The sequence below is a fragment of the Chaetodon trifascialis genome, chromosome 17 (genome assembly GCF_039877785.1).
Source record: "Chaetodon trifascialis isolate fChaTrf1 chromosome 17, fChaTrf1.hap1, whole genome shotgun sequence".
NCBI lineage: Eukaryota > Metazoa > Chordata > Actinopteri > Chaetodontiformes > Chaetodontidae > Chaetodon > Chaetodon trifascialis.
Genome location: NC_092072.1, coordinates 14,398,032 through 14,413,287, shown reverse-complemented (window position 1 = coordinate 14,413,287; position 15,256 = coordinate 14,398,032). Strand labels below are relative to the sequence as shown.

At 41.9% G+C, this 15,256-nt stretch overlaps 2 protein-coding genes across 2 annotated transcripts; both read left to right on the top strand.

The window, feature by feature from the left end:
- The first annotated feature begins 498 nt into the window (after positions 1-498).
- On the top strand, positions 499-3,009 carry fam221a (family with sequence similarity 221 member A). The gene is made up of 6 exons (XM_070985079.1): positions 499-563; positions 804-977; positions 1,086-1,276; positions 1,484-1,557; positions 1,641-1,768; positions 2,919-3,009. Exons 1-6 carry the CDS (start codon positions 499-501, stop codon positions 3,007-3,009), a joined length of 723 nt encoding a protein of 240 aa, XP_070841180.1.
- A 9,288-nt stretch (positions 3,010-12,297) lies between these two features.
- npy (neuropeptide Y) lies at positions 12,298-14,563 on the top strand. The gene is made up of 4 exons (XM_070984431.1): positions 12,298-12,404; positions 12,714-12,901; positions 14,046-14,135; positions 14,216-14,563. The coding sequence occupies exons 2-4, from the start codon at positions 12,714-12,716 to the stop codon at positions 14,235-14,237; spliced, it is 300 nt and encodes a 99-aa protein (XP_070840532.1). The 5' UTR covers positions 12,298-12,404; the 3' UTR covers positions 14,238-14,563.
- Positions 14,564-15,256: the final 693 nt, after the last annotated feature.

Genomic DNA, 15,256 nt, shown 5'->3' with positions numbered 1-15,256 from the left:
GAGAAAAAAAAAGGGGGGGGGGGGGGGTAGTAATATTACGTGCAGGTAAACTGTTAGGTTACAGGGTCTTCATTAAAAAAATAAAGGCACTACTACTATATAGCACTAAAGAAACATTAGCCACGAAAGCTTGTGGAAACAGTGTTTAGGGTGTTAGCTAAGCTACATGAGTTAGCTGCTAGCTGTTAGTTTGGATACGCTCACTATTGCTATGTTGTTCTCTCTCTCTCTCTCTCTCTCTCTCTCTCTCTCTCTCTCTCTCTCTCTCTCTCTCTCTCTCTCTCTCTCTCTCTTTGTCTATGTGTGTGTGTGTGTGTGTGTGTGTGTGTGTGTGTGTGTGTGTGTGTGTGTGTGTGTTTGCAGTTCATTTTGCGACCGTTAGATGGACATCTCGGCAACAACCATTGCCGTGGCAACCTAGAAGCTGGTGGTAAACAGTATAGTTGTTGTGCTGTGCAAGACAAAAAGCACATAGCTATCATTTTGGGATTTTTGACAATGGAGACAATATGTCTCGATAAATCAGCAGTAGAAGCAGTGGATGACTACTGGGAGTACAGAAGGTTTGTCTCAACGTCTGGTTTTATCTCCTGACCTTCGCTCATCTGGGAGCAAGCCATCAGTATGAGACAACTAAAGCTAAGTTAATTAGAACTAACTGTTACAGAGGATGTAATGGCAAAAGTACTAAACAAGTGGTGCACTAACACTATAACCCTTTTGTTACAGGCAGGTCGTCATTGCATTATATAGAAATTTATGATGTCAACATCTGGCTTGCATTGGTGGTGTGTCTTTTCAAGGATTGTTGGTGATGATGATGGAGGAAAGCTGTTCACTCCAGAGCAATATGAGGAGTACAAGAGGAAGGTGCTCCCTCAGCGACTGAAAAACAGGCTGTATGTGAGCTCTGGGGTCCCAGGAGGGATCGACTGCAAACTCATTGGCCCTGAGACCCAGTGCTTCTGTACACATAGGTAGCACTTTACGAAATGATGCATGAAATCATCCTGCCCTGCAACACTCCACCACATGAATAGATGTACATAAATCAACACATTAAGGAGTAATGAACTTTTATTCAGGTACAAGCAACATAAGACCGACTTTGAAGTGGTTCCCTCTGAGCGACCCCTCGCTCTACCATGCCAGGTCAGAGGATGTCATTGTCCTGCCTACCAGTATGTTCCCCGGGTCGGGCCAAACCCTGTTCGCTGCAGGTGTAAACACCTACCACAGGATCACAGTGAAGCTGCTGGCCACTTGTGCAAAAAGTGTGAGTCTCAAATCGCTGTAGCCCAAATAAACTCTGGCATCTTAGCCAGATGGAATCATATTCATTCATTAAACCTTTATTTTAACTGTGAAATACAATGAGGTAGAGACCTGATTTACAATATACTGTAGCTGAGTTTAAAATGGCGATACATACAGTTAATGTTCAAACTGATTTTCACCTCTTTCCTAATATCTCATTTTTCAGGCAGCACCTGTTCTGGCTTCCAGAGCCCCTACACCTGTGGGTGTGGCCAGCCCAGCGCTGCCCACCGGACCCTAGTGAGTAGAGTCAAACATGTCGTCAGACATAAAGTTGCATGCTTCACATAATGTGAACTCAAACTGCATCATTTTCATGACAGGTTGAGACAAAAACAGAGAGGGAGGCACGCGGTCAGCCCACAGGTAGGGATGTCCCTTATGCTGCCATGGGAGGGCTGACAGGGTTCAGCTCCTTGTTGGATGGTTACCTCGCTTTGGAACAAAGTGGCTCAGGTGAGCACCAGATATGTATGTGATAATTTCATTTATGTCTGCAATGGAAAGCTGCAGCAGAAGGATCCATTTTTACATTTGTGTATGTGAGAGGCGAGTCTGGAACATTCCATGCATTTGTAGAGTCACACATCAGCCCCCAGCAAGTATGAATGCATGCTGCTCTTTAACATTCTTCGATTCATGGAGGCAGGGTTTTAGCAATCCAGCCTTTTTTGAAGCACTGCACTGAAGGTGAAGAAAGTTCCTTTAAGAGGCATGTGAGGGCAGCAAAGAGCAGCACAGCATCTGCGAGGATCTGCTGAGGTCAAAAGTATATTGTAAAAACAGCATACGCACCCCTTAGATTTCATCTCTGCATCGATCTCTCACCCAGACTGTTTGTATTAGAGCTGCGGTGGATGCAAACATGAATTGAGATAAACTTCTTTTAAGACATATATTCATTGTGTGAGATCATGACAGTGATTGAACATGGGTTCTTTACTGACTTACATCATAGCTTCATGAAGTCATTGAGTTGTGATGTTGCAGTGGAATGGAAATGTTTGGTAACACTGAGATGCACAAAGAGAAGAAATGTTCAGCTTGCCAAGTTAAATTTGCAAATGATATCAGACCAATCACGGCTTCTGCAGTTCTCAAGAAGCCATTTTCACTTCCCCTGAAAACCATGGAAATTTAATTAAAGATTGAATGTGCAACAGTAATGTGATTTTTTAATTCATTTATGAGTAGTTAATTATGTATGTTTTAATAAGCTGTTGACTGATTACTCCACACATTCGTGTTTACTTTGCACACACAGCGGTGCTGTCGTTAAGAGTTTGAAATCTCACGCTCAAATGTCACACGCTTTTCCAAATACTGTTAAGTGCAGCATTAGACTGTATGTAGCCATCATAACTTTTTTCAAATTATCACTCAATGTATGGTTTCATCCTTTATTTATGATCATGATTGTGACTGCAGATGAATGCATTTTCTAAAATGTCAGCCTTTAGCTTTAACACCATGTGTGTTTCAGCTCCTGGTAGAGTTAATTCACCCTACACAGATTTCAAATAAGTTCTGTACCTGTGAGGTTCATGACATCCACCGCTGCACCCGTCACATTTGATTTACATAATCTCTGCTGCATCTTTTTCGGATCAAGACAGAGAAGATGGCTCTCAGCAGAGAGCATCAAGGCTCACAGAAGCGCCTACTAAAGCATCCAGCTCTTATCCACTGTAAGATTCACTGTCCATTGAATATTGGATGATTCATATTCATGAAATAAATCACAAATTTGTTCTGATCTGAGATCATTACTCTTGTCCAAAGCCAAAAACCTTTCGATGTTTCACAGCCAAACTGTCTGTCTTTGTTAGTGTTGTGACACTTTGATATGATCTGCTGTCAGAAACAGTAGTGATTAAATCCCACGTCCACTAAACAGTTAACTGACATTACATTGATCCAATCAGGGGTTGGAGTGTGGGGAGCCTTTTGCAGAATTGTTATGTTGATCCAGATTTCTACATTTTGACAGTTTTCTTTTCACTTTAAAGACAAAACCTGAGCACATCATCCAGACTTAAGATCAAATAATGGTGCATTTAATCACATTTGGAAGTAAAACATGGTTAAAAAATCTTTTCTGTGTTATTTTCTGTGTTGTTTCTGGCCGCATTTTGCGCTGCAAAAATACTATGCATTAACTCACGTGTATCTCAGAGCATCTCTAATCTGAAATTCCTCACAGTCATATTTAATGCCCAAACCAGCCCACATTACTTTTATTTCTTTCTGTTTTCTAGCAATGCCTCATATTTCCCTCTCCATACATGTTCCATAAACTGGTCACTTCACACATCTGATTTTTGCGTGATTGATGTTCTCTTATTGAGAGAAAGCCGCCCACTCAACATGTCACCAAAATAACACCAGAGCCGTGGAGCTGCGTGCTCAGTGACGAGCGCCGTTTTTAATTTGCAGATATATGTACTGTCTCCGATTGATTAATCCCATTCCTCACGGCAGATCAGCGGTGATGAGAGCTGATTTAATCCACACAGTGAATGGAGATTGAAGCAGGGCTTGTTTTCTCCACCGGCGGCCCACTTTCCAGCATCTTTCGCTGAGAAATAAAATTAATGGGGATCAAAATGAGGATTCACTCCCACTCACACTCACTGCGAGGACAACAAGTCAAACTGGATCAGCATCCACACTGGTGCTGGTCAGTGCATCTCAAGTCACCTGTGTCATAATGTAAGCATTATCTGAGGGAGCTGTGTGTGTGTGTGTGTGTGTGTGTGTGTGTGTGTGTGTGTGTGTGTGTGTGTGTGTGTGTGTGTGTGTGTGTGTGTTAGTGAGCTGAACAGGTGGTCTTGAGGGAAAGGAAGTGGGGCTACGCCTGAGGGATTGCATGGATGCACCTGGGTCTCTGTAACCGAGTGCTGATGAGGAAGCAAGTGGAAGGGATGCCATCTGAGAGCTGACACTTCACATTCGTTGTGTGTCTATGATGACGACAGTATCATGTTGCCACAAGATTAAGTATGTACGCACACTTTACACCAATCATGTTTCCCCTCTACCACTCAGAAAAGTCATGTTGACTGCTAGAATCAAGCATCCTTAGTAAAAAAAAACCATTTGATTTGTTTCCGCTGCTTGCTCCTGGACAGAGAAAAACCCAATTAATTCAATGGCAAAGGCCTGACACATTAGTGTGCACAATTACAGATTAGGGTAATTGCCTCTCCATAGCAACCCCTGTTTGGGACGCTACAGGTAATTTTCTTTGGCCATTGGTTGAAATGAATGACTACTACACTTCCCTTATCCCCATGGAAACCACGCCCAGCTTGACTGACAGATCTGCCGCTACAAATCAGGACACGAGCACAGAAGATTAAATTGGCAATTACTGCGTAAGGAACCGCTTAATTACCCCAGTGACAGTTGCGGTAAGCAGACACTTAAGTGAGTGTGTGTAGACGAAGAACACACTCACCTAATTTCCCCACAGACGAAGGCAGAGGTAACAAAAACTCAGGGGCACAAAGAGACACAACAGACTGACAGGTAACTGTCAGCCAGGCACTACTCCAAGGGAAAATACAGCTGGAAATAGAATTGCCAAAAGGCAAAGAACAGATAGGAACACTTGTTAGCGACTTCACTGACAGTGCGGTACACTGTATACATGGACTGTATAGCCCAGGGATGTGAAAGCTAAAACAAATACCCTGTGAGAAATCTGTTGGCCTCATCATGAATGAGTCAAGTGGTGCAGCTAACCCTTTGCTTTTATTCCTTGGCCATTGTAAATTTTAGCTAATTGTTTTAGTTTTCCATCCTGTAGCTTAACTCTCACCACCTCTGATCAGTTTGTTTTCTGATGCAGCAAGAAGTGTTTGTTTGCAAAAAGCTTCACCTGCTCAGCACCAACAGCTAGATGTTAGCCGCTAAATAGTGAATGTAGTGGAGTATTTAGCAGGTGAAGATGGAGACTCTACAGTGGCTGTGAAATGCGAATGGCACTCTCTACTGCCAGTGTTTGGTTTGTCCATTCAAGGCTGCTGTAGAAATGCTCCCTCTGTAGATATAGAGAGCTCATTCTAAGGCAACGAGAACACAACATTTCTTATTTTCAGGTGATAATACACTAAAGAAAACATAGTTATGAATAATCTATTCTATTTCTGCAAATAGATCTCCATACTGTACATCCTGCCAAACTGGCCATTTAAAACAACCAAAATTCAGTAAAACCGTGAAAAATGTGTTTTTACTAGAATTTTGGTTCATTTACCAAAAGAAAATGTTGTTTTCTTGTTGTGTTCTTCGCTCAAAATGCTGTCAAGGCCTCATTTACGTACTAAAATGTGTTAAATTTTTCTATGTGGGAGAGTGCCCTCAAAACCTCTTACCTGATTTTAGTTTTGTCACCTTTTTCACTAATAGTTTGCAGGTGTGAATTTGTACTGGAGGACATGCAGATAAAACATGATTAATCCCACCGTAACAAAATACTGTTTCCAAATGTGAATATGTAATTGTTTTTACTTAAGATCTACCGTCCCAGCAGCTTTCTGCGGCAGCCAAACTTCGTATCGGCTTTTCATTAAAAATGAGACCTCTGAGCTATTTTCAAACATCATCAGCTCAGATTTTCACTGTTTCAGGAGATTAGCTTTCCTGCTTCCTTTGATAATTAGAAGAATCAGCCTGATTTCTATTTAGGAGAGATCTCACTCAAACAAAATACAGCCTGTTCAGATTCTAAGAAGAACAAAAAAACCCATCATAACGTCCTAAAAGTGAAGCACAATCCTACGTATGACTTTGACACACTGGATGTGTGTGTGTGTGTGTGTGTGTGTGTGTGTGTTTGTGTGTGTGTGTTGCTTCTCTCTGTGGTAGAAAACAGTGGGGAATTGACAGTGCAGGGACTTCATAGAGGCTCTGCTTCGATCACCTCCTGTGTCGACACACTCGGGGAGGAGGACGGATAGCGAGTCAAGAGAAATGGATTTTGCTTTTTCACAACGTGTCGTGATAACGAACAGAGAGGGGTCTCGTATGGCTGGTTTAAATCAACAGTAATGTTTGACCGACAAACGTGTGTTTAAACATGTGCAAACGGTAAAAAGCTCCTCAACAAAACAAACAAGATGTAACATGTTAGTCAGTTTTGGACAGAGCCAAGATGGCTGTTTCCTTGTTCTTTGTGTAAGTTTAGCTAACTCACTGCTGGCTGTAGCTTTATATTTAACAGATATGAGAGTGGTATTGATCTTCTCATTTAGTCCTCAACAAGAATATTCCCCAAAACTATTCCTTTAAAAGTCTTTAACCTTCTTGCCCGGGCTATTATGTTAATGCAATAAAAATATGTTCATAAATCCAGATTAGGGTTAACTATCCCTCTTGACTCAGCCTCAGTTTGGCCCTCGTCTTCATTGGAAGAGTTTTAAACACATTACAATCGCTGATCGGTAAAGCATTAATACATTTAGCCACAATCATAGCTTGCATAGCTATTCATAAAAACAATCCTGCACTTATTAAAACGTATCTGCGGTCGCTGCTTCAGTGTGAGAGTGTAGTGTGCTCATTGTGTGCAACAGCTTGTGCTCACAGAATTTCAGCTTTCAGCTACCGAAATAACATTAAATCTGGAAATGCCTTTAATTTGAGGAGTAACTATTTAGACCCACTCAATGGCTGATTGACAGCCATGTGGAAAAATGTTTCATGAATGCAGCACGCTCTTGAGAATTGACGCTTTCAACCGCGTTTTAATGCATTAGCTGGACTGCCTAAATCACACATTTCCCCTCCATTACCAGGCTCCTTGTCGGAGAAGCCTGCATCCATCATGGTGTCTAATATGCTGGTAATACATTAAACCTGGCTGCTCCAGTGGTTATCACATTTACTCTCCACACCTACAGCATGCTAAATGGCTGAAAAGGTGCACTCCAAAGTGAGTTCAACAGACATCAAAATATTAAACAGTGGCATTGTGACAGCCTTCTTCATTTGTGCTGCGTGTCTTGTGTTTAAATACACAAATTTCCTCATAAACACGAGGACTTCTTAAAGGATTAAGGTTTAATAGATGTTATTTAACTAACATGTTTAGACACACATCCACCGTAACCTTTAAGGATAGTCAACAATTTAACACTGACTTTGTAGCTCAGAATTGTATTTACAGCACATAGTAATCTCTTATTGAGGAGGAGGTTATCAGCTTAAAATGTCCTCAACTCATTAGATTCATTCAAAACAAGAAATGCAAATGAATGCATCCTATTGCAAGAAAAATGACTGAATTCAGACATAAAATAAATTTAATGTGACTACGGAGCACTTTATGTAAGCTTGATTTGAATCTGAATGTATGCTTATGAATATTTAACGTCTTTGAGGTTCAACAAACACGCAGACAGCCAGACACAACCGTGACACATCGAGGCTGCTGTGGTCACAGCAGTTATTAAACCAAAGTTTAGTGGCCTTTGACGTGGTTACAGCTCTCATCAGGTTTTCGTAATATCAAGGCTCAGGACTCTGACCTGCACACCTGAGCCGAACCGCCCCGTCACAGCGCCCAGCTTGACCTTCTGTTCATCTGTCAATCAAAAGACTTTATATGACGTTTCTCTTGACATGACGCTTGTGTTGCTTTCGCCCTGGGAGCAGATGTGGCAGAGACACAATTATACACACACACACACACTGAGATGAGAGGTAAAGACAGGTAAATTAAAACGCTGCGATTTTATGTGGTGACTGCTAAAGTCAGTGGGGCTTAATTCGAACGATAGAACAACATGTGAGAGAACGACAAAGGACATCATTTCTTGTTATTTCCTCATTGAGCAGTTGTCAGTATTGTACTTACTCTGAACTGAAAGTGGAGAAAAGCTTGTGTTCTCTGAGATGTTATATGGTTCTGTAATTGCTTTCAAAGGCTGTCAATTAATGTCAGCGCCAGAACAAAGAAGACAAATTTGGGGACATGCTTCTTTAAAGGGCTGATAACGGCTCAGAGAAGTGGATGGCAGAAATGATAGTTCTTTGGTGGTAGACCAGTTCGGCAAAAGCAAGCCAATTATTGTTAAGGCATTTATGCAAATTACATTGAATCAGTAATAAAATCTAAACTAGATTTTTTTTAATACTTAACATCAATGCAACATAGCTCAACAAAGTCAGATTTCAATAAAAAAGCCTCCAATATGAACCTAATAGCAGCACCTCTTTACTCAAATCACCTTCAGTGTGAAGCTGCAGCCCACATAGCCAAACAGGGAGCTGCTGATGGTCTATCTAAGTAATAGTAGTGCTTGCTTACCAGAAGTAACAGATTGTCACCATAGCACAATAGTGGAGTCAAAAGCAACAATTTAGATGTCAGACTTGTGTGTAAAAGTGGTGTAATAGCCAAGAAAGCACCAAAGCTGAACGAGATTTTGCCTTTTTTTTTCATTCGCCCTCTCAGTCCGTTTGCATGCAGCCGCCTGATAGAGAAGATACACGCAGGCTGCATGTCAGTATTTCCTTTAGCGGTTGTACACACTGTAGATTTGGAAAGTGTGATTCACAGCAACGGAAAATTACAGGCCTTTTCATCTTAACAAATCTCGGGAGAGAACTTATTGTCCAAACCAGGAGGCTGATGAGAGGAGGGGAAAACAAATTTGCATTTAAACAGCCTGCTCTCTAAAAGACTTGTTCTCCACCGAAATGATTTCTGATAACGACGAGCCAAGCTCCAAGAAATTCTCTTATACGGCGTGCACGAAAGGTGCAACATTTAGGGAATATGTCATTGTGCATAAATGGGTATTTTGATCAGTTTAATTTAAAACCAGAGCAGTGTTGGAGATGAGTGGTACCTATCTTTCTAGTAGCCCTGATATTATTAGTGCTGATATTGATCAAAATGAATGAATATGTTCCCCCTGAAGCCCATTCACACTGTCACGTTGCCATTTGTCTCCTCTTGAGCTGGAGAACGGTGCGCTCTTCCTCCTTTGTACTGCACAGATATCCAGCAGATTTCTTCCAAAATTTGACCTGGTTGTCAGAGCCATTTTAATTATAGAACATGTTGTAAATATTTAATGAATAGATTACTGACTGAGACTGATACCGCCCCAAGCATGGACTAATCCACTGTATGTGCAGTGATAGTTTAACTGAGATTAAAGGTGCAAACAAGCAAAGAGGACATCTTTGGGGAAGCATCTAACAACTGCATGGGCATATTTGGATTTTGTTGAGTACTTTTTATTATTTTTATTGTTGTGACATTTTTAACTCACTTTATATCGATATTTATATATATATTCACATTAATTAATGAAGTTACCTGTATCACCTTTCATAAATTACATTAAGAGCTGTGTCTCTGTGGTCATGACTTGTTTAATTCTCTCAATGTTTAATTCTGTACTCAACTCCTCTCCTGGGCTGTTTAAAGGCTGTGTGACCTCTGGTGGGAAGAATGCACGCTGTGTAAAAACCTAATATGCATCCCTAAAGACACGGATTTGTCTGTGTGTGTTTCTTAATCCACTGTCTGACACGCATTTGGCTTAGAATCCATCCACTATGTTTTAAACCTTCCGTTCCACCTAAGATTGAATCAGGACTGAAGTGGAATTAATGCCGCTTTGGTAAACATGGTTTTATCAGGCAATTTTCACTTCGCAGTTTTTAGCCATGCTTTTCTCAGTCAGTCTAACACTTTGCCCCAGACTGAACAACTATTGGATGGATTGCGATGAAATTACGAACAGACATTTAGTTTCCCCAGAGGATGAATCCTACTGTCTTCGGCGATCCTTTGGCCTTTCCTGTCAGCACCGCCAACAGGTTTGTGTTTTCACTTATGTACTGTAACTTGCATAAAAACACAGTGTTTCAACATCAGCTGCATGGATTGGTGCAAACACTTGTCTAGACAGTCATGGTTCCCAAATGGTGAATTCTTTTGCTGATCACCTGGAAAGCTTGGATAGCGTCACCATGAGGTTGACAGTTGTGGTTTTGGGTGAAAGGTTTTCCATCTCTTGGTTGGATTGTCATGAACTTTGGTACATGCATTCATTCACCTTGTTCCCCTCAGGATGTTCATTGGTAAAATGAAGGACATTCCTTTCAGTCTCAGTTGTAGGTACCATGTGTTTAGTGCTAACCAGCAAATGTTAGCACACTAAGCCTATGCCTGTTAGGCATGTTAATATTACTCACCTAATTCTAAATAGTAGTATTGGTAGCACAGCCTTACGAAGCTGTAGCATGACTGAAGACTCCTTGTGTTCAAGCCAACGTAGCCTCTTCTGTTTTGGCCCATCTGCTACAAGGATCCATGAGTTGTGCTTTCAGAGGAGGCACATTGGTCGGATCTTAAGGCGTCACCTGGGTCTAAGACCCTGGAGCTGGTGCATCTATCCCTGATGATCATATTGAGTTTAAAGTCTCTTCTTATTTTTAAGCAAACACTAACTGACCTCTCAACTTTGTCCCACGCTTTATACATCTGCTTCATTCATATGTCAGACTCTTCAGCATTCACATCATGTAGGCTCAAGCTGTGTACTTAAAAACGGTGTCACACTTATTGAAGCGAGTCAGAGCGCGCGTGTGTGTGTACGTCTCCTGAAGAGGACTATAAGTTCTAATTCCTGCCTGCGAACATAGCGATTCGGTCATGACTTTGCGCTCCGTGTTCTCTCACTTGTGTCTCATTCCTCATCTCCCTCTTAGCATCCTGTGTTATACAAAAAGCCCTTAACACATCCTCTGCAGCAACTTAAAAAGCAGCACTGCTGAAGAATACTGATTTTTATAGATTATATGGCTGCGAGCTGATACACAAAAGGATTATGAATGGGAGGTAAATGAAGCACTTAGTGATACAGATTCATTTGAAGTGCTATTTGGGTTTTCTTATTAAGTGGGTTTCTTGGAGATTGGGCTCTTCTTTGACTGACATGTCTCGATGTTCACATTTAGGCCTTTTGTTCACATTGAGTGTCCCAGTCTCTCTTCCCATCTGATGGAGTGAAATGCAAAATGAAATTAGTGGACTGATTCAGTCAAACAGCGTGTCAAAAAAGGGTTCCTGTACATGGCAGTCTGTTAGAAATCTTTTTATTCCAGATCACCCGAGGCGTCGTCATTGCTTCTTTTGGTAAGGAGGCCGCCTGCAGAAGGCTCACTTGAAGTTCACCCACAGTGTTACATTACTGCCATTCTTTTGTGACATCAGATGGGATTATTGATCTCATTATGCAGAAGAATCGCTACTTGATTATGAAATAATTCATCATCTTCTTCCTCGAAGAGAAGCTGCATAAACACCAAAACATCACACTCAGCGTGTGTGTCCCAATCTGTTTGTCAGTGTGTGTTTGAATGCAACAGTTATTAAGAGGGTGCATATGTGCCAAGTTTGTGTGTGTGTGTGTGTGTGTGTGTGTGTGTGTGTGTGTGTGTGTGTGTGTGTGTGTGTTGTGCCTGTTTATCCACACACACACACCTGCATTTGAGAAATAGAACATGATTTGTTTTACATTGACAACACAGGAACTTGGTTCAGTATTATTTCCAAGGGGAGTATTGTGTATCTGATGATCAACAGTGACTTTATAGTGAATTTAGCAGACTTTCTATAATGTTATTGTTATGTTATAAGGTTCCTTTAGGGACACTTGTCTTATTTGGTTAGTATCCTTAAACGTAATGTCAGCAGTAGGATTGGCCACATTCTTAAAAACACAAAAAACACTTCCCCCATAATCCCGCTTGGTCTAACAGGGTTTATTAACTCGCTCTATTTTTAGTCAACGTTATTGTTTTACACCTTTTAAATGAATGCAAACAGCTCTCATGAAAAACTCACTAATGACAGCATCACCAGTGACGTTCACATGAAGAAAAGCAGAGACTTGCGCTTAACGGAGTGCAGCTCTGACGCGTTTTTTTTTTTTTTTTTTTTTAAGCTGCAGCGCCTCTTGCGCACGCGGATATAAAACCCAGCGCGCACCAAGGGACCAGAAGAGCAGAAGAGACGCTACAGGACAGCGTGCCAACCTCCCCCTGACCCTCTGGGAAATGTGAGTATCTTAGCATCTTATTTACAGAAAACTTGCAATTATGAAACTTATCCAAAGTCTCTCGACATGACTTTTGGTATTGTCCGCTGGTTATGCAGCTGCTAAAATCCTGCTATTGGAAATCTATCACTAATTATGTTTGCATAATTTTTACTCCGACCAATTATAAGTCCATGATTAAGGCAGTGCCTTTAAAGCAGAGCAGTGATTAATCTCAGATCAATAAAAAGTAAAAATCTATTTAAAAACGGAAAACATTTAAAGCACAGTGGGACAGGTGATGTGACAGTTTTTCCTGTGCTCTCTCAGATGCATCCTAACTTAGTGAGCTGGCTGGGGACTCTGGGGTTCCTGCTATGGGCGCTGCTCTGCCTGGGCGCCCTGACGGAGGCATACCCGGTGAAGCCAGAGAACCCCGGGGAGGATGCCCCGGCGGAAGAGCTGGCCAAGTACTACTCAGCCCTGAGACACTATATCAACCTCATTACAAGACAGAGGTAGGCGGACTAATTACACCTTTCTGCAAGACTACAACAGAATAGAGAGCTTGCTGTTAATACGCTGGAGTTCGTTTGATATCAACTTTGCAGCAGGTTTTCTCTTCAAATGTCTGGATTGGTAATGTGTGACCACTTGCTTATTTCCCCACATTATTCTGTTAAACTTAATTCTATTCCAGTCTAATAAATTTGAAACCGCTGAACATAATGAAATGGCTGCCATCAGATAAATCATGCTTCTAAATTTAGCTTCAATATATTTGTTCAGTTTTCTCCCGTATATTCCTAAATACTGTGCATGTTCCCAGTTCTGCTGTGTAGGAAAAGAGGATTTAAATTTTTGCCGCATTGTGTAGCATCATGGCTGGAAGCTCCCAAGTTCCACAAAATAATATGTTTAATGCAAAAAAAATATTTTCTTCTGTTTCTCTTCCGTCGTCCAAATATTCAACAATTATAGGAAACTTCCCTTGACGCTTGGCATTTTCTGGTATTGTCTCGACATTGTGATCTGATAATAAAGCACAGAAACTTGACCTCAGACAAACAAAAAAGCAAGTTTGTCCATAAGTCCACCTAAAGTTTTGCCTGTTCCCAATGAAACAGTGCAGGTCTGCATGGCTGCAGCTCCTCACACCTCATCACTAGGCAGGGGACACCCGCTGCCCATTTACCACCTGTAGAAAAAAAACCCTGAGGAGAAATGACTGCCACAGCCAACGTGCCATGTCAAATCACACAGTTTTTAGCTTTCTGCTGAGCGTCAGGCGCTCGGATGTAGCTGCAGGCGTTTAACCACCCAGGGGGACGAGCGTGCCGACACGGCTTATCATCTGAGAGACAGAAAAGGAAATATGACCTCCTGCGAAGCAACTCCTGCCTACCCCTGCAGGGTCTCGCTCTGACTGTGTGCAGACTTCACTGAGCTTATAATTGGACATATATGACATGAGGACATGAAGAGCAATAGGTTCAGCTATTTATTCACTGTGCTGAATTCAGTCATGGTCTGTCTTTTTCTCTGTGATGTTTGACAACCAAAAGGTCCAAGGTGGTGCTAAGCCTTTTAAATCCCCCCCCCCCCCCCCCCCCCCAGCAGGAAAATTCATCATTACCACTGCTCTCTCTTTGTGTGTCCTAGGTATGGAAAGAGGTCCAGTCCTGAGATGCTGGACACACTGGTCTCAGAGCTGCTGTTGAAGGAAAGCACAGACACGCTTCCACAGTCGAGGTGCGTGTTGAGACTGAGCTCCACGCTGCTGTAACCCTCACAGGAAGCTGATGCTGACCTTTGCCTCTCTCTCTCACCAGATATGACCCATCATTGTGGTGATGCTGTCATCAGTGTTGGCTTCCACCTCACTGCTGTCCCACCGCTGCCGACATTCTGACCTCTGTACATCCGTCACGCCATACCCTCCTACACCAAATGACCACCCTGCCTATGCCCCTTTTACCTCTCTCAGCTGCCATGTATATTCTATTCAACCCCTCCTCCTCAGCCATGAGCTACAGTCACGACTGCTTATAGTATGTGCCATAAAACTGTAAATAGTTTATTCAGAGTTATCATCTGTGAACCATAGAAGTAAAAATGGGGGGAGGGCATGTTGATTGTATTGTATAATTGTGCTATTAAAGATTAATTGTTTGAAGAAATGTATTTGAAGGACTTTTGATTTGAAACAAACTGCAGTCGGGGTATTAATTCAGCGAAACATGCCAAAGTCACCTGTTATTTTTATGCAATATGAGAGAGAATTTGAGGTGAAAATGGAGCAATGACAAACAGCTGACATCTTATTATACAGTCTGTGTGATTAATTATTTCATATGGGTCAGCCAGTTGTCAGATTAGAGAGAACATTGGTCCTGAATGCTCCCTTGATGGGAAAATGCCTTTTACAACTGGCCTCCTGGCACATCAGCCACTGTTTACTTCATGTCTCCTCCTCATGATGAGATCAAGTTTAGACTTGCTGTGCCACACCTCGCCTCCCAGGCGAAATCCAGGACTGCACCGCCTAATGCAGCTCTGTGTCTCTGGATAATGGGGCGAGTGCACGAAAAGTACATTTAAATTGGGTCTAACCAGCATGAACGGTCCAGTAAAGGCTTATATGGTCAGAAAACGTCAATTTAAAGCTGCCAATTGGGTAGCTAATGGCGCTCTCTTGTGGCCAGAAGGATAAGTACCTGCTCTGAAACTAAATGAAGGGAGAAATGGCATTTCCTGGAGCATTATTGCAATTATACGAGTGGTTAGTCTACCACAACCTGACATCGACATCAGCCCGTAGAGCACAAATCAAGCGGCTAAGAGCCGCTGCAGACATGCAGTCTGCAATGAAA